We start from the raw sequence: 19,977 nt of genomic DNA, 5'->3' as shown, positions 1-19,977 counted from the left end.
CTGTCCTCCTTCTCCTTTCCTTAGCCAGGGCCCCAGGAAGAGAAAGCCCACTGCTGTGTCCTTTACCCCGTTTCGACCAACGTGGTGCTGGTGCCGAGCTTTTTCCCCAATCTGGAACTGGTTCTGTACGTTTCCACCGCAAAAAAACTGACCCTGGGCCCGAAAAAAATGCTTAAGCACAGCACCACAGAAAAGCTAGCCTCAGAACTTAGAACCATAACATCAGTGGAAGTGGGACTGGCTATCACGATAAACAAAGAATGACTGTAAGTGCTGCATTAAAACCAGTAATAATAAAAGTACTTTTAAAAGCATAATATAAAGGAGTGTTGTGGCTAATGCTAATTATGTTACATCTCTGTCAATGGTTTTTAAAAAAAAATATAAAAAACCTGTAGTCATCAAAGAATTTGCCGTGAAATGCTGCTTAATGTTGTTACTGAAAACAAACCTGCCTATGCAACTTGTAGGGTCTTTAAAAGCGAAAAAAACAGATAAAAGCGAGGCATTTTCTTACGGTCAGCAATGACAGTTGACCTCATTTTTTTATTGTGAGGTTGGAATACACAAAAAATTTGGCCTCATAACAGTAACAATATTCCATACAGAACAAGAAACAATTTTGAAAAACACGATGATTGTTCACCTCAGTACTTTACTCTAACTTTTGTATATGGAACATTTATATTCCATGCTTTTTTTTTAAACCAGTGGAAACGTGGGCCGGTTCTCAGTAGACACCAAGCAAGAACCAGCCACGCATAGGCTCCAGCACCGGCTTCGTGTTGGTGGAAACAAGGTACTTGACATCCATGTAAGTTTGGGTATCTCTTCCCATCAGGTTATAGCAGCCAGAATCGTGGGTTCTATAGCCTCACTGCTCCTCCAAGCACCTCCTACTCTCGCTCAATCGTCTGCCCTGATGATGTCATCTTCCATATAAGCTCCCAATGAATCCATGACGACAAAAAAAAAAAAAAGACCACCACCCTTATAGCTTTGACAGCTCGTCTCACTGGCCTTGTTCTGTCCAGCACAAATAAATTGCCCAACTTAATAGCAATATCACATTTTCTTGACCGGGAGGACATGGCCCTGGTACATCACACACAGGCTGGATCCCCCCCACAAGAGGAACTTGTGGAGACTCTCACAGGGTTTAAAAGTCAGGAGAGAGCTGAGAGTAAATGAGCTTTACTTACCAACTGCAGTATGTCTTCATCTTTGGGCATTACACAGAGCTCCAGAGAGGCGTCACTAAAACCGGAAAACACCACAGTTAGAGGCTCAAGCCCCGCCCCTGCCGTGCCCCCCTCCCTGCCACGCACCCACCTGCTCACATGAGGGGACCTCATAGCAGAACCATAAGAGCTCTGAAACACTAGCCATGACTCACAAATAAAAACTTCTTGAGTAATAACTGGGGTCATAACTTACAGGAAAGCAGGAATGACAGAGAGGGATAAAGAGCATGAAGTGTAAACAAAGTGATCACATAGGAATTAGAAGGTTGTCAACAGCTGGATGAGCCCCAAACATATCAGGCTCTGCCCTTTACATTCCCTGCAGACAGAGATCCCAGCACTTCACTTCATTTCTGAAAACGAGCCCAATAAAATATGAAAATTCCTCTTCATTTTATACGTCGGTAAGGCTGGCATCTGCCCAAGCGTGCTACCATCTCACAACACCAGGGTTTCATGAGAAGCCAAGAGAATCCAGGAAGGGACAAACACGTAAAGCCTGCTCGGGACAAAACTATGCCCCTGGTCACTCCATCCAACAGATTGATCATTTTGGTCAGGGCAGGTGCAGGTGCATTACACTGGATGCCAACAGATTCGCAAACCGGTTAACACACGACAATGGGCAAATAATCACAAAAAAAACTGATATAAAAACCTGCTAGGTACCGCACCTGGGTTTCAATGAATTGCTTAAGCACTCAGTTATACGTGGCAGTCTCCTAAAAAAGGGGGACCCCCCAGTCAGCACACACAGCCCCAGGTAGAAGGGTGTCTCACCTGTTCTGGATGAGGGCGATCACCTGTGAGTAGGTCTTCCCGATGATGCTCTCACCATTCACCTTGACGATGCGGTCCCCTATAGGCGGGTAGGGGCAGGCATTAAATACCGCAGATTGAAGCTGTTTCCCTGCTAATCTGCATGCCGCACTGTGCTATGAGCCACAATTCAGACAATCGTTCAGATCGGGGCAGAGGAAGGGGCGATACCAATCTCCCCCGCCCCGGAAACACAGACAGGAGAGGAAAACAGTGGGAAGACAATCTTCAGCCCAAAGGCAAATTGTTCCATCTTTCATGACGAACACAAAGTATTCAACTAAATCAAAGGCTGTTTACAGATGACTAAGGCAGCGGCACCCAACCTACAGCGGCAGCCAATACCTGTGCAGAGTCCGGCTCCATGGGCGGGGCCTCCCTCCTTCACCTGCTTGACAAAGATGGTGTCCATGGGTTCCAGCCTGCTCCGCTGTCTCCCTGGCAACGAGAGCGGCACCGCGGCACAGTTTAATAACGAGTTCGATCATCTGGAGCACTCTGTAGCAGAGCTTCACTCTCCTGAGCCGATGTGGCTCTGCTGGCCCTGCTCCCGACAGCTCATTTCAGGCTGACTTCAGGAAGGCAAAACCCGGGGAAAGCCCCTTCTGAAGCCACATCCCAGAAACAGAGGCGCTCCCAGACTTCTCGCTAAGTTCAGGGAAAAACACTTCACTCTCCAGCACTCCATAAGTATGAAGAAGTAGGTAAGAGATGAATGAATGAGCCTCACCCCGGGCGACTCTTTGCTCATCTACCATGTCAAGCACGTGTCCATCAGCAAAGGAATGCAGCAGTGTGTGAGTACATGCCAGTATGAGTCTCTGTTCCTGTTAAAGAGCCCCGCTGATTCATCTGAAAAGCTTCGCTCTGGAGGCACGTTGCAGAGCTCTCAGGTTCGTCAACGAGGGGGCGGAGAGACTGACTGGGTGCTTAAGGGACTAGAACTTACATTTGCATTCTACTTATTTAGAAAATGATTTTAACCAAAGAGGTTTATTAACAATTGAGGAGCCACACTGCTGACTCTGGGATTGGAACCTACAACCTTCTGAGCATAGGGCAAGCATCCTAACCCCTTGAACCACATCCTCAAGCCCCAAACTTATGACTAGAATATAATTGGTTCAAGTCCCAAGTGACCATTGTGCAGTGGTAGCTGACCGTATACGGGACACGGAAACCACCACCCAAAAAACGGTGGGACAAGCTTCTGTAAGTGAAACTAGGCTAAGCAGACAACGGAAAGGCCAAGACTGAAAAACATGTGGTCCCGCTATAGTACAGGTCTGCAAGCCACTCAGCCTGAATCGCTCCACTCACACAGCAGTCGAATGAAATTAACAACACAGAAGGGCTCGTTAGCTGCTGTGCGACACGAAAAACCTGAAGGCGACTGGCGGGCAGAAGCCTCTCGGGACAGCGAGGGGCCGAGAGTGAGCGAGCGAGCAAGCGAGCGAGCACAGGTGCCACACACGTCCGGAATCCCGCCCTTAGGCACTATGTTCAGCGAGACAGGGTGTCAGCTCAGTGCGGCCAGCATCACCCCCCCCCCCCCCCACACACTCCTTCACAACTTTGTCTAATCGGAGAAAGCGAGGAGTTTGCTAATGCTGCTAACCACACTAGGAATTGCGAAAAATTCCAAGTGTGCATGCGAGTCCCTAGAGTCTCCAACAAACGCCTAAAAACACGTAATTTAATTTTTTTTTTTATTAAACTCTGGCTGCTGGGGTAACACACAGGCATTATCTGCTACCGCTAAACTTCCATCTCACCAGGAGCCAGGCTGCTGGGAGAGAGGAGAGGAGAGAAGCAGGGCCTTCTGTGTGCCGAGGGATTTCAGCACAGCGTGTGCACATACAGTCACATGTCCCGCACGCACCCGTGACATTATGCAACAGCGCCTCACACACAAAGGTGAGCTGATACTTCACTGCCCCAGGTGGTGGACACTGGCTATTACACCACACTTCATTACCAGCTATCTCTTATGACATTAGCTCCTAGGTTAGAACTACGCATTTGCGTCTAGGCAGTCCTAGAATAAATCTCACTTTGCGACTGGTTAACAAAAGTCTATGGCAGAGGGGCATAAACACATCCTGTGGCTATTAATGATTAAAATTAAGGTTAGTGCACTCATTTAATTCAAAGGTCTCCTGTTAAATTAGATTAACGAGACTGAGAAAAATACAGGATTTAGTGGGGGAAAAATGTTATTTGATCATTAATCTTCAGTTTAATAAATCATTCCTGCCTTGCCTCCGGAAATCAACACAGTACCACCTCAGATTCTAGCAAACATACTGACCAAGAAGAGAGCGAATTTGAATGAGGTAATGAAACAGCTCTGCGGGCATTCAGGGGACATAATGGCTACAATAAGAAACTCATCACATCATTCCTTTTCAGCCCTTTGAAACATTCCTGCCTTTGGTTCAGCTCCACCTTATCATCACGTAGGGTCACGCAATACCGACAACCACCAAAAGATGGTAGCAACGCACAAAACAACACGAATCTAAAATGATCAGTTCGTTGTCGGCAAACGCCATCCTGTTTTTAGGCTTCCGAGTATGCAACAGCTCAGCATCAGGCTCACATCATTAATATCCTGCATGAAATAGGTATTGGACAAAAGAGTAACATACTGGAAAAAACACATACACTACATAGACAAAAGTATTAGAACACACTACTTAATCACAGAGTTCAAGCATTTCATTCAGACCCATTGTCACAGGTATATAAAAGCATCTAGCCATGCAGTCAGGTTTAAAAACATGAATTCACTGAGCTCTTCAGAACAATGTAAGTGAAATTTCTTCTCTGCTAGATACTCCACGGTCAACTGTAAGTGGTATTATTGCAAAGTGGAAGCGTTTAGGAAGGAAGGTCCATATTGTGTAAAAGTCACCAATGCTCTGTTGATTCAATAACTGCAGAGTTCCAAACTTCCTCTGGCATTAACTCCAGCGCAAAAAGCTGCACCGAGAGCTTCATGGAATGGGCTTCCATGACTGAGCAGCTGCATACAAGCCTCACATCACCAAGCACAATGGCAAGCGTCGGATGGAGTGATGTAAAGCACTCTGCCACTGGAGCAGTGGAAACATGTTCTGGGGAGCGACAAATCACACTTCTCTGGCAGTCTGATGGATGAGTCTGGGTTTGGCAGACACCAGGAGAACGTTACCTGCCTGACTGCATTATGCCAGCTGTATAGTTTTGTGGAGGAGGGATAATGGTATGGGGTTGTTTTTCAGCGGTTGGGTTAGGCCCCTTAGTTCCAGTGAAGGAAACTCATAATGCTTCAGCATACCAAGACATTTTGGACAATTCTAGGCTTCCAACTTTGTGAGAACAGTTTGGAGAAAGCCCTGTTCAGCATGATTGTGCCCCAGTGCACAAAGCAAGGTCCATAAAGACATGGTTGGGTGAGTTTCGTGTGGAAGAATTGACTGACCCCTGACCTCAACCCCATCAAACACCTTTAGGATGAACTTGAATGGAGATTGTGAGCCAGGCCTTCACATCATTGCTTTTCTGGATGAATGACCAAAAAATCCTACAGACACAATCCATAAATTTGAGGAATGCCTTCCCAGAAGAGTGGCAGCTGTTATAGCTGCAAAGGGGGAACCAACTCCATATTAATCCCTATGGATTTAGAATGGGTGTCATAGGTTCCTGTAGGTATAATGGTCAGGTGTCCCAATACTTTTCTCCATATAGTGTATAACACAATTCATCAAAACATGAATTAAACTTCCTCAAAATATGAAGACAGGATAATGTTTAAATGAAGTTTTATGGTTCTACCAGATTTTTGTAAAATGTAATTGCAAGATTACAAGCCTCCTGCTGTAAGAAGCCAGACCTCAATAAACCAGCTGCGAATCACAGCACGGACTCTGGGCCTGGTTTAGCACCCAAAGCAAAGGGGATGCAAATTTGAATCTTTAACCTTGCAGGTAAACTCCATCTGCATGTGGCCCATAAGGAATCACTCTAGGAGAGGCTTCCAAGCATCCATGAGGAGGGACAATGATCCCGTGTCACAAACCTTTGCAGGTCACTGCGACTAATCTAGACTAGGCTTCACCTGCTGAAACAAACTCTATGCTGCTGTTCACACTATTGTCCACTAGAGGGCAGCCTGGCAGCCAAGAGACCTTTCACAAGTTGGGCCCCCGTGGATAAACATCCTGTACACCCCATAGCTGGTGCAGCCCCTTGTGGCTGATGAACACTGTGCCTTTTATCTCAATTGATATGGGCACATGCCTGAGGCTCTCATCTGACCGGGTAAGACTTCTCCCTCTCAGAACAAGGGCAAACGGATACATACTTTGGGAGAGATTTAAAGGAGGAGGGAAGGGGGGTGCGGGAAACCCCAACTATTTCTGAATATTTTGAGGAAACAAACGGCACTCTATTCCCTGCTTTTCGCAGATGTTCTGCCAGTGTGAAACACCCTCGGAGGGCAGCCAGGCTAAGGACCAGCGATGGCACCACGGCAGCCAACGACGCAGAAGGAAGCACTAGGGACCCAAGGCAGAGGACTGAGTTCCCTAACTAGCCCAGCTATGGTGGGTCCCCCCAGCTACTGCCAGGGTACCAACAGGTGACGGGTCGGCATGAACATCAACCATCAAGATCGCTCCACCATTGCGTTCAGGCTACATGCCAGCCGCACGACAGGGCTGTAAATCAAACATCTTATTTCAAAACAAACACATGCAGAGCATGTGAACCCTACTGAATGAGAGTACCATAATGCACTGCTCCAAACAACCGCAGGGTAGCCACTGAAGAACAATCACTGAAATGCTATATTTCTGCAGGGGCTGAGGAATAAGGTACAAAAAATAGTCTGTAATAGAAACTCGTTACTCCAAATGGCATTTAACTTTAATGCTAAAAAGCAGACAGCCTTCAGCTAGGCTATGCTAAACTCATTTAGCATTCAGCAGTCAGTCAGGTTAGCGTCTTAGCATGACGAGGCTACTTAAACATAGACAAGCTCTCCCATATTCCTGGTCTTGGCGCAGTCCCTGTCCGGCAACGCGGCTAGGCAATTTGTGTGGGCCGGGGCGTGTGTGTTGTTTTGCCTTCGATAATGTTATTCCACAGGGCCGGCTCGGGCCGTGGCCCACGCATTTTATGAGCCGGCCTGTTACGCAACAGGCCGCATTCCTTAGCATTTCTCCCTTTTCACTCCAGCCTGCTCCATTCCAAGTGCTACGAAATGGACAATATTATCTCCGCCCTACGCAAGGCCAGACTGTCCTTAGTGACATACACAAGAGGTCCTGGCATGAAGCCACGTCCGACAGGTACCTTAACCAGTACGGCCCCTACTGCCTGAAATTTCACTTCCCTCCTGCTTCTGAGACGAGCGGAAATGAACCATGGCCAGACCAGCACCCTCACAAAGACACGCACAACAGAGGCACGGAGTTGACTGGCGACATTCGGCAGCGTGATGGCGTGTGCCGGGCAAGAGTTCACGGGGACCATTGGGAACAGGATGTTCCCATGGCTGCCCAGTGGAACGAGGCCACTAGTGTCCTTGTGACTTCACCCGTGGCCAAGCTGGCACCAAACGCTCAGTACATCCGCCAGTGCCTACTAACTACCACCCCCGTCCTGGCCTGGGGGGGTAGCGCCCGTTCCTAGTGAATCACATGAGCCCAAGACCAGCCTGTGAAATACAAGACAGTACCAGTGTTTCAAAAGATCCTCTGGCACGTCTTCATTAAACGAGAATGAATGAATGAATGAATGAATGAATGAATGAATGATTGATTGAACACCTCCACAGCATCTCAGGTCACTAGTCCTCTAAACATGCGCAAAGCATGACAGCCACCAATGACTGGGGAATATTTCTGCATTTTATTTGCAGATTAACCCGCTCCTCAAGGAGGCTCAAACAAAATAAATAAATGCGTGGGAGCCCCGGTTTGAAAGGCCCCGCCCTCTGGGCCAAATCAAACGCAGCTCTGCAAGTGAAGGGGGCTCTGTGCCGTCCCCAGGGGTCTGCCAGGGAATTTCTGCTGCCTTTGTGACCACTTCCTCCGCTGCTGAACAAAACCTCGGATCTGCAAATCTCCAGCAGGGAATTCCACTTAGAATGAAAACAAATATTTGAACAGATGTGGAATTTTTTTTGCCCATTTTTAACCCAGAGCTTAACTGTCGAAGTACAACAGACTTTTCTGCCCCCATCCCCCCCCCACCGTGGGAGAGAAGGGGAGAAAGAGCCTGTCAGCTACAGTAAAACCTGTAATCAGCCAAGATGCCTGGTGGTTGTTGGGGGGCTCACATCAATATCATGACTGCTCAGTGGCACCTGAACAGGTTCAGCCTCTTTATTACCCAATCGGTGATAAGTTCTGGGGGAAGGTGTGGCTCCAGTTCTTGTTGTTATTGGTGAAGCCCATCACTCACAGACCCTGAGAGCCAATCCTTGCAGCTACACGATCAAAAGCAGTCTGGCAGGCATCCACATGACAGGGCTACAGACAGTGTGACAGGGACATCAGCCATGAGGAAATCCTTACCTCTGCCGCCGTTGTCTTCATCCTGGGAGGGAAAAAAAAAGAGAGACAAAAAAAAAAGTTACTTCTGACCACTGCTTGCTCGAGATACTTAGCCAGTAATGCCATCCCAACTCAAAAACGGGGATATGGAGACATTCACAGAAACAAGTCAAAACGCAGCAGAACATCCAACGGCATCAGGCCTCCGAGAGACATGGAATTAAGGCGCCTTTTGAATGCTGTGTCTGCAACAATCAGCGAGAGAAACATCCAATCGGGCCTGCTTCACTAGGATGCTTTCTCAGAGAGACGTCAAGGAAGCAAACTACTGAGAAATCAGAAAGATTAGCCTGTCTGCTAGCTGCCTTCATCATGGCTCACATGCGGACCGAAGCACATTTCACATTGCCGACATAACCACAACCACCTGGGGCTGAACGTAGCAAACAAAATGACTGGATACTCAGTGTACACAGTGGCTGACAGATCAATAGATAATTAAACACCCCGCCAGCCAACGAAAGTAAAATACTTCAAAGTGTTTCTGCTGCGTGACTCCATGTGCAGTGAGGGTCTCCAGGTAACCATTCAATTTCTGTGAGCAGTTCTGCAAGCTTGCAGTGCACTGCATCTGCATGGATGTCTGTTGCTTTATTCTAGCAGATCAGGAGTGTTTGCAGTCCTGTGTTTTGTCATTTCTCTCTTCCTCACCGAGTCACAGTGGCGGACTCCCGGATGAAACTGGCTATAACACCCAAGCTGACTTTGTCGAGTTTGACACGTCAGCTTTCAGATCAATGGGTGAGCTGGGCGGAGTCAGCAATCACACAGCACACCTGGAAGCAGGACACCTCATCTGCTGTCCTGAGCACCCTGGGTACGGCGTTTTTCAGCCAAAAACCAGCTTCCTTCTTACTTGTGCTAAGGGCCGTGCCACACGCCTGTCACTGCGTTGGTTACATACAACGTTTCTGAGAGTGGCGCAAACCTCAGCGCAACGCTGCTAGCATAGAGACACATGAAGGAGAGGGAGGAGCAGCAGAGATGGGCAGAGGAAGAAAGACTAGACAGAGGAAGAGAGAGAGAGAGAGAGAGAGAGAGAGAGAGAAACGATGGCAATAAAGTGTGAGTGAGAGATTTTAGACATGCTGTTAGCTGGAGCTGAGAACAGGCTGCAAAATCCCTTCCTGAAAGCACATCCTGTCACCATGACAACACTGGCGGGAAAGCGACGGGGATCAGTGCTGAAGGCACAGCGGTGTCACCCGTTAGCCATGACGGCTGCTTGGTGTGAACAGCAGGCCTGTCATGAAGCTGCTGCCCTCTGCCATTTGCGTGTGTGTGTGTGGGGGGGGGGGGCTCACCTTGAGGGAGAAGTGCACGGCAGACTCAGGGGGGTAGACTATGAAATGGCGTAGAGTGAAGCCGAAACCCTGAGACGTGCGGCGCAGCCGCAGCGTCTTCGGACCTGGCCAAGAGAAGGGCTCCTCCTCACAGGGCGATGGCTCTTCGCTCTGCTCCGGTGCGTCCTTCCGCTTGGCCTGCAGGGGGCGACATAGAGCATAGTTAAAGCTATTATGCTTTCCACTGAGCTTTAATTCTGATTTCACTCACTTCCAGTATACAACCACTGCAAATACTCCAGAGGTCATCAGTGTCATTCTGTCATCACTGGCATGACAGTGTTTTATATCCGTGGGTAGAACTCTGGCCTCACACCTCCAGGGCTGGGGGTTTCTTTCCCACCTGCGCTGGTGTACGTGGTCCAAGTTTCCCTCAGTGCATGACTGTGTGCGTCCCCTGATACATTGTGCTTCAAGCTTCCTGGGAAGCGTTCCAGGCTCACTTGAGAAGTTATTACGCAAGATGGATGGATAATTTAAAATTCAAAATACGGGCTAGAGCTGAACATAGCTGCTAATTCACCAAAAGTCGAGCCTTGGACTACTATAATCGCATTTCTGTTACAGTGAAACAGCCTGTATGCAAGAACTCAGGATTATTTACATCACAGCCACGACACGTGCAATCAGCTTACCCGCTGCAACGTTTGTCTTTCGACGAAAATCCCAATCAGCGGTTACGACCTGATCTGACGGCTTCAGTGGACTGTGTGCGCAGGCAGGCAATGCAGCCGTCTTACTGCGGACTAAACCTCAGCCACAACATCACAAGAACCCGTCCAGGCGGGAATTTTAGCGCCTTACTGGCTTATTGAAACCAGTCACACCCACAAAAGTAGTTACACCCCCAAGCCCCCTCAAAACCAGCCCCTCACTCTGTATTAATCCAAAGTAAAGGCCATGTCTCCCCCTCCATTTCGCAGCAGCCAGAGAGCCCTCCGGAGAGTGGGCTGGGATCGCAAACCGAGAATGATCTCATCTTTCTGACCTGGGATTCCAGCAACCCAAAGTTAGGCCCGTTACCAGGGAGGAAACAGTGAGTCAAACAGCTGGAGGAGAGTGCCGTTCTGCAGAGGGGGACCCATCAGAGCAGACCGTCCGATGGAAGTGAAGGTTTCTCCTATGCTCCTCTGCTATCTGCGTGTGTCCTGCATGCTCTCTATTTTCTGATATTTAATAGTGTTACTCAACAGCGCTACTCAATAAAAATATCCCCCATTCGTCATGGCTCACTGAACCTGCTCTGCTTCTATGTATAACAACTATTAAGTGTGAAAAATCCGTCTTAGTTGAGAAAACACACAGCTCGTTCTGGTGCAGAGATTCTCCACCGATCGCCATCTCTCACACACTTCCGTTCCTCACAGTGCGACAAACCGTTAACATGCTTATCAAAGCAGCTGGTTGGGCGTGAGCCCAGGACCCATGACCAAGCTGGAACTTGTGACCAATAGAAGCATGTCGTGCTCATTTGCCTTCCGTGTCACAGGCTCACACCATGATTGCTGTGTGAATCCCTGGCAGCACCTATCTGAAACACTCAGCTGACGTGTGTGACTCAATCAGATGGGGGCGCAGCAAGGTTGCAGAGCGCCTGCAGGGGGGGTCTGCAGAGCGCCTGCAGACATTCCAGCCTCCTCCCCCAACATGAAGGAAGCCGACCTCCATCAGACATCCAGCTGACTGAAAAGCTACCAAAATAAATACAGACCACCGGGCTCTATGTATCGGTACTAATACACGCTCAAGATTTTCAAACAATTTTGTTATAAGAGTTAACCCCCACATGTCCACGACAGCTGAAGTACCTTCCAAACATGGAATGTGGGGAATGCCGCCTTCCTCCATCAGAAAAGCCAACGATCTCCATTTTGGGATTTCTAGAGCAGTGTGAAGCATCTCACTCACTCAAATCCACTTTCCACATGCCCCAGAAAGCGCAGAACAAGACCTCGATCTCCTTTAACTTTTGTCTGTTTTTAACGGTGTGGTTCAGCTTTTTACTGCCGCACACAAAACAGGCATTACCAAACAGAACATAGCACAGGACAACAACATGCCCATGCAGAGTTCCAGGAATAATGTTCCTCATCCTCATGAAAGCCCCAAAATCTTACCCCAGTTCCATCACAGTTGCCATTCGAAGCCTGTTCTTGTCTACCTAGAACAACTCCACTGAGGTGCTTCCATTCCAACTCCAGGGTGGCCAAATTCAGGTGGCGAACCCAGCAGGATTCAGATAACCAATCCTCAGGTCCCTCTGACCGGGCCCACGGGCTGTCCGCTTGGGGGGTGCAGTCAGCCTCAGCCAGGGATACAATCCTTTGGGCCAGCATAGTCCTCCTCCAGAAGAGCCAGTAGAGGGAGAGCGGCGGGCTGGTTTCTCTACTCCTGCCTCTCGTGCTCTTCCAGCATGATGTGCGCTCTGCCGACTCCCACAGTGACACGCTCGTGCTAGAAGAGCAGCCAAGCTGCTTTACACTGAATGAGTGCTACAGTCCAGCGACCACGTGTGCAGAGACACCTACATGCAAACACATCTGGACAGACTTCGGGGGGGGGAAAAAAGAGGGTGAAATGACTAACACTATGGCCCATCTGGGCTCCACAACTCTCCCGCTCGCTTGCTCTCTGTTCCCAGACCGGAACAGCAGCTGTCGCTGATGGGTCAGTTATGACCTCTCGGCCCGCATGCCACACCCACAGCCCGCCCCGTTCCCTGTCGATGTGGGATAAGCCCAGGAGAAATTCCTTGTGTCGCACATTCTAACAGCTGAAGGACAAAGACGGCACAGACTTGCTATCTGGGATTGGGAGGTCTGGAAATAGTCCGGGTTTGAAATAGATCGGGAAAAGCCAAATGGAGCTAATTTTGTGCCTGTTTTACCCCACAGATTGTCTTGGCTATTTCGGGGGGGTTTCACCTCTTCCGCATCCCCCTGGCCCGCCTTCCCTGGTTGTTACATAAGAGACACGCCAGCAATGCATGGCTCCTCAATAGCTGACGGTAAACAGAGATCCACCGGGATTGGTACAGCTTTAAGAGCAGCTGGCAAGGGATAGAATGTGCTCAAAGAGCATAGACCCCCTTAGCCGAGGGGTCGAATAAAGGGGAACAGGACCCGGACATCCTGGATGCAGGAGTGTGGCTTCAAATGAAACATCCCCTGACTACCGTGGATAAAGGACACAGCCCATGAGAGGTTCCCACTCACTACTCAGCTAGTCCAAAGATGAGCCCGACATGGAAGGTCTTTCCAATCTCATCTGTGGAAAACTCCCCAGAGCCACAGTTTCCCTGCAATGCCAAAGGTGCCAGCAGGTTCCAAGAAGCAGCCGGACCCCAGGCATCATAATTCAGAAAGCAGGACGTCCATTTACGGTAATCCCATCCAGAATCAAGGCTCTTTACAAACCCATGTCTTTCCCTCATCTTCCTGCGAAGCTGACGAAGCTGAAGTCTCTGGCTGTCGTCTTGAATACTAAAGCCTTTCCCAGTCCGACGTCCACTGGTGTGCCAGTGCAGATCAATTATCCACCAACCTACAGCTTATATAGAACCACAGGCATCTCCAAACCACGGGTCCTTGCTGTTAATTGTACAATCCCCTAACAATCCACTCTCCAGATCTTATACTGTATATTTGATCAAATCTATACCTTTCAAGATTGTGCTGCTTCTCTTCTCAATACAATACAATACAATACAATACATCTGCATGTAGTGAGGCCTCCAACATGTGGCCTCCAGCCCAAGGAATCGCCTTCAAAACAAAGTCAACAGAACACAGTCACACAGTTGCACAGATTCAAACAACAGACTGTCTCATTCTCCACCAAAGTGTAAGCATCAGGAGGAATTGGGGGTAGGGCTTTGCGATATGATGATATATATCGGATGACAAAATAAGAACGTCTGTCGTTTCATATTATGCTCTACTGTTCATTTTGCGACACCATGAAATACACCATTTACAGCAACATTTTGCTAGCATAAACGCCACCACATGGGATGTGTCGCTTGTATGGAAGTTTTTATTTGTAACCCACAGAAGAAAATTGACAAATATGTACAGCTGTGGCCAAACGTTTGGGGAATGACACAAGTGTTGGTTTTCACAAAGTTTGCTGCTTCAGTGTTTAGAAATTTTTGTCAGATGTTTCTGTGGTATACTGAAGTAAAATTACAAGCATTTCATAAGCATCAAAGGCTTTTATTGAAATTACATTTAGTTTATGCAGAGTTAATATTTGCAGTGTTGTCTCTTCTTTTTCAAGACCTCTGCAATTCACCCTGTCATGCTGTCAATCAACTTCTGGGCCAAATCCTGACTGATGGCAGCCCATTCTTGCATAATCAATGTTTGGAGTTCGTCAGAATTTGTAGGTTTTTATTTGTCCATCCGCCTCTTGAAGATTGACCACAAGTTCTCAATGGGATTAAAGTCTGCGGTTGATGTTTTGTTCCCCGAGCCACTTAGTTATCACGTTTGCCTTATGGCACGGTGCTCCATCATGCTGGAAAAGGCATTGTTCACCATCAAACTGTTCTTGGGTGGTTGGGAGAAGTTGCTCTCGGAGGATATTTTGGTACCATTCTTTATTCATGGCTGTGTTCTTAGGCAAAATTGTCAGTGAGCCCACTACCTTGGCTGAGAAGCAACCTCACATATGAATGGTCTCAGGATGCTTTACTGTTAGCATGACACAGGACTGATGGTAGTGTTCACCTTTTCTTCTCTGGACAACCTTTTTTCTGGATGCCCCAACCAATCGGATAGGGGATTTATCAGAGAAAATGACTTTACCCCAGTCCTCAGTAGTCCAACCCATGTTCCTTTTGCAGAATATCAGGTCCAAAAAAATCTGCTGGCCTTCCTCAGGAAGCTCTGCACTGGTGGTGCCCTGATCCCACAGCTGAATCACCTTTAGGAGACGGTCCTGGCGCTTACTGGACTTTCTTGGACGGCCAGAAGCCTTCTTCATGACAACTGAATCTCTCTCCTTGATGTTCTTGATCTGATAAATGGGTGATTTAGGTGAAATCTTACTAGCAGCAACATCCTTGCCTGTGAAGCCCCTTTTTGCGCAAAGCATCGATGACTGTGTGTGTTTCCTTGCAAGTAACCATGGTTACCAGAGGAAGAACAATGTTTTCAAGCACTACCCTCCTTTTAAAGCATCCAGTCTGCTATTTAAACTCAGTCATCATGACAGAGTGATCTCCAGCCTTGTGGAGATGGAAACATTTTTTTTTTTTGGGATAAAGTTCATTTTCATGGCAAAGAGGGACTTTGCAATTATTTGCAATTCATCTGATCACTCTTCATAACATTCTGGAGTACACGCAAATTGCCATCATAAAAACTGAGACAGTAGACTTTGTGAAAATTAATATTTGTGTCATTCTCAAAACTTTTGGCCACAGCTGTACCAAGATCCATAAATATTTAACTATCCGCAAATACGTATTTTTTTTAATGTGTGAGGTGTAAATACGGAGCGATTTATACCTGTAAAACGTGTTTTGCACCTTTGTGGATCACGTCCTGTCTATTTGTGGATTACGTTATTATCTGTGCCTTCACTCCTTTTGATCTGCAGATTTTTGTCCAGTTCGTACCACTACGAAGCCCCTAAGAGGTCTGGGTGGGCAAATATTTTAAACAGTTTTGTGTTCACTAGCAATAGGTTTGTGATCCCACTACACTAGCCCACTTGCTATTTGCTGCAATGTGATGGCAAGTATAAACCTAAGTAATATAGACAAGTCCTGTAAAGTGAGCTTTAACCATTAAACTGTGGGGGACAATGTACACCATGTAACTTTAATATTATGTGTTTTTAATACTTATTAATAATGGCGCCCATTCTCCTGGGCTACTGAGTATGAAGTACACACACAAACACTGAAATATATCACAAACATTGACATTACAGCCAGAAAACTGAATATAAATCTAACTTTACCACAGTGTTGGAGTTAAGGTTTAACTCAAACCCACTTTCTGGAATATTTCGGTACAGATGCGCATATCCCCACATACATCAGGCAAAAATACCAGGGAGACATACCCGAAAGTGGGTTCGGGTTTAAACCATAACTATGACACCGCAGTAAAGTTACCTTTATATCCAGTTTCCTGGCTGAAATATCTTTCAACAAAAGCAAGCAACAGCCCTTGGTTTTTGAGATTTCTTTATGTGCGAATTTTAATATTTCTATGTTTGAGTGAGTACTTCACCTTCAACAGCCCAGCTGTCTTACAGTCACTAGCAGCAAATGGACACAGTGCAGTTATTAATAAATACATATAAAAACACATATGAAAGTTACATGGTGTGCATTGTCCCCCATTGTTTAATGCTTAAAGCACACTTAATTGGACATGTCTGTATGGTTTAGGTTTATACTTATTAATTCTATGTTTTGTACTTTAAATGGACACAGTACAGTTATTATTAGTAACGTAATATTATACTCAAAACTTAAAACTGTTTCAAAAAAATATTTTCCCACCGTGACCTCTTAGGGCTCCAGATACCGCAGCTGATCTTTAGAGAAAAAAAATCACAAATACATCACTATCCACGAATGTGTATTTTTATTTGTGTAGTGTAATCATAATCACAAAAACACGGAGCGATGTGCACACCCGAAATGGATTTTGCACATTTGTGAATCACTTCCCGTCTATTTGTGGATCGCGCTACATTCACTCCTTTTTTTTTGGCGTATTTGTATCCAATTCCTACCACAGCTGATCCATAGAAAAAATCCATAAATATGAGCTGCGGCCTTGACACTGTATATCTTGTTATCAGGATATGTCATTTTGGTCATATTGCACAGCCCTAATCGGGGGATTTGTCAAAAAGGCAGAGCAAGGCTGCCATTCAACTGGTTTCTAATCAATCGTCTACAAAAACACCCACTTATGAAACAATGGGTTTTTACGAACCGTAACCTGATCATCATCTCACTAACAAAGTCTGACTTCACCCAGTACCAAAGTCAATTTGGCATCCTGGGAAAGCTTCACCATCAGCACCCCCATCTGAAACAAAATCAGCTTGCGAAGTTGATGCCCCCTCAGAAGATGATAACCTAGGCAGCTGCTTATGTGACCGGCACTGACCCCCTCCACAAGCGTGCCTAAAGGTAAAGGGGGGGCGCCACCATCTAAGGCTCTCAGCCACAATGGCCATTACCTCTCAAGGGCCGATCATAGCATGCATACCTTCCTTAAAACTACAGTCAGTGCTGCTACAACGTGCCCAATGCATTCCTGAGAAACCCTGCCTTCACTAAAACTGTGTACGAAAATATACATATCCAAACGGGGGGAAAGGGTAAGGGGATTTGCGACTCCAGAACCTATTAACTTATGCTAAACAAAATTAATTAGGTAACAAAAATGGTGATACAAGAGGCCAATAATGTATTTAAATTAGAGCTGGGCGATATGGCCAAAAATGTTATCGCGATAAAAATTGTTATATCGGTTGATATCGATAATTATCGCGAAGTCATTTTTTCTCTCCAGTTTAAAAGCTGATCTTTACTTCAAGAAGAAACCAGATGGTTAATCATTGTTATTAACTATTCTTTATCGTCAGAACGTAACACTTGCCAAACAGTAGCAATGGCCAAAATGACGCTTCTGGAACCATTTGCTATATTTTCTGACCCCACTAGATGGAGCGCTCTATTGTAAAAAGGGCTCAAAGCCGAAAAGGGAAACCAAAAGCACCATGTGTACCAAACAGCAATTCACATTTCACAAGTCCAAGACAGAAGATGAGCGGGTCATTTTAGTCATTGCAGAAAAACGCTACAGCTGGCATTCTTCCTATCGTTTCTTAATTCTAGTGAATTATTACCGTCGGGATTTGTCATGGACTGAATTTTACTGTGGATTTTCCTTGTGGATTTCGCTGAACGGGTTGCTTTGGACTTACTTGTTCTCCTGGTGAGTTGCCCCGTTGGTTTGATGGTTTGTCTGCCTGCCTGTCCTATTGCATTCTCTTATTTGTTCATTAAATCCCCCATTTTCACGGCTGTGTTCGTGTATGTGCTCCACTCCCAATCCTGACAAGTAGTCACAGAGAAAGTGACCTCATTTAGTGATGCAAAGCACGTTGCCAGCAGCATGTTGTCATAAGTTATATTGAACTTTTAAGGAGCACTTGGCATATCGATATTGAGGGAAAATATATCGCAATAATTAGCGTTATCATTTTGTTGCCCAGACCCAATATAAATGCATTTATATTATAAATAATAATTATACATAAATTATACCATACACATCTCCTATGGGTCTTATGAGTCTCATAAGAATTGTCTAGTAACTGCTTCAACCGATGCTTCACCATGTGGCCAGATATGCACACAGCACAAACAATTTGTCAAATGTTTTTAGATTTGTAGAATCTAAGACTTTGATCTGTGTAATCCGTCGATGTACAAAAAGTTTGATTCTTCAACCAATTCACTGAATAGAGCTGGTTCAGAAGAACGAGTCATTCATGAATTGAACATCACTATTGTTCACTTGGATAGCCGATTTCGCCTGCAAGTGGTGCTTCTTCCCAAAATAAGATTGCATTGAAGTTCGCATAGTGCTTTTCTCTCTGACTGTAAATCATACAAATGTGTTTCTGTTTTGTACTCTGATATATCAGTCGCTTTAGAACAAATTTGTGGTGTGATATCACAGTGTAACAGGACTGACTATAACTTTCATAATGACTGTAAACAAATATATAACCAAAAAGCATTCTGGCTGGATACAAATGGCCTCAATATATCAGACACCAAAAAAGATTTTAACCACCCATCAACAGTTTCAGAATAAAAACAAGCATTTTATTTCTGAAAACTGAACTGGAAACTTTAGAGTCGAGTTCACAAACTGTGACGAGCAGCCTCTTCCATGTTGATCTTCAAAGCAATCGATGCCTCAAGCCTAGCAAGGCCAAGCGATTAACAAGCTGTCCCTAACGATGTTTGAAGGTGCCAGATTTAATCAACAGAAAATAGTCCTGCCTGGTCATCACAAGCTTGGACAAAAATTGTCTGGGACGGCCGAAGATGCAGGATTTATGCTCTTATGAGTGACGACACCATGACTATAGACACTAGAGTGTGACAGATTCAAAGAAAAGGCAGAGATGGGGCACACAGCCAGCCTGCCCTCAACCCCCTCACAGCCCGGGGGGGGGCATTCATGGGAAGATTAGCTGCGCGCAGGAAACACTGATACTCTGTACCTGGACTGAGGGGTTATATGCACAAGCAGTTAAAGGACATCCGGCTCTGTGGAATCAGATACCCCATCCATCTTCATACCGGCATCACTGTCAACTGCGGGCAGCTACGCTGGTCTGTGGGGCTTAAGAGGGAGACCACCATGCAAATGGACAAGCCACTGACCAATGAGGGGCGAGGACTGTGATCATCACCCTCCCCCCCCCGCACAGACCAAGGCACACAGACAAATACACACATACACACACACACACCCATATACCCCCAACAGCTACTAGCAACCACTGCTGTCACTCACTGCCTCCGGCAGCTGTGGATGTGGGAAAATTAGAACAGTTTGGACAAGACAGACACACAAACACCTCATTTAAGGAGCCTAAAAAAAATAAGTCTAAAAGTCTAAAGTGTCTAAAGCATCCACTGACGGGGGTGATGGGGGGGGGGGCATGAGTAGGCCAAGGCATTTGCACCAGTTTATCACACACATGCCTTCACTGGTCATCATGGAGGTTCTCAATTTTCCATATGACCGCTATACAGACCGCGTTACTACAGAAATAAACCAGTGACTCAAATGGGGCCCCACAAGGATGGGGCTGTGGATTCCTACCAGCCTGCATGGAGGGCATGATAGGCCCGACTGGGGGGATGGGGAGTGCCTGGCGATCAGATGTCCCAGCAAGTATCTG

General features: G+C 46.5%; 1 protein-coding gene across 8 annotated transcripts in view; it reads right to left on the bottom strand.

Annotated features, from left to right (window-relative positions):
• Positions 1 to 19,977, bottom strand: part of arhgap21a (Rho GTPase activating protein 21a) — a 60,810-nt gene that overhangs the window by 21,566 nt on the left and 19,267 nt on the right. For 4 of the 8 annotated variants that reach the window (XM_023823506.2, XM_023823512.2, XM_023823508.2 and 1 more), the window contains exons 1-6: positions 12,132 to 12,660; positions 9,976 to 10,152; positions 8,633 to 8,654; positions 2,409 to 2,501; positions 2,025 to 2,103; positions 1,203 to 1,257 (exon numbers count right to left, since the gene is read on the bottom strand). In XM_023823506.2, coding sequence (XP_023679274.2) covers positions 1,203 to 1,257; positions 2,025 to 2,103; positions 2,409 to 2,501; positions 8,633 to 8,654; positions 9,976 to 10,152; positions 12,132 to 12,350 — 645 coding nt within the window. In that variant the 5' untranslated portion in view covers positions 12,351 to 12,660. Of the gene's footprint in view, positions 1 to 1,202; positions 1,258 to 2,024; positions 2,104 to 2,408; positions 2,502 to 8,632; positions 8,655 to 9,975; positions 10,153 to 10,649; positions 10,843 to 12,131; positions 12,661 to 19,977 lie in introns of those variants that run through there. The other 4 variants (XM_072713189.1, XM_072713194.1, XM_072713184.1 and 1 more) reach the window with 2 other exon arrangements.

This window comes from Paramormyrops kingsleyae, chromosome 1 (genome assembly GCF_048594095.1).
Source record: "Paramormyrops kingsleyae isolate MSU_618 chromosome 1, PKINGS_0.4, whole genome shotgun sequence".
Lineage (NCBI taxonomy): Eukaryota > Metazoa > Chordata > Actinopteri > Osteoglossiformes > Mormyridae > Paramormyrops > Paramormyrops kingsleyae.
Note: the sequence above shows the minus strand (reverse complement) of the source record. Positions and strands in the feature narration are given on the sequence as shown.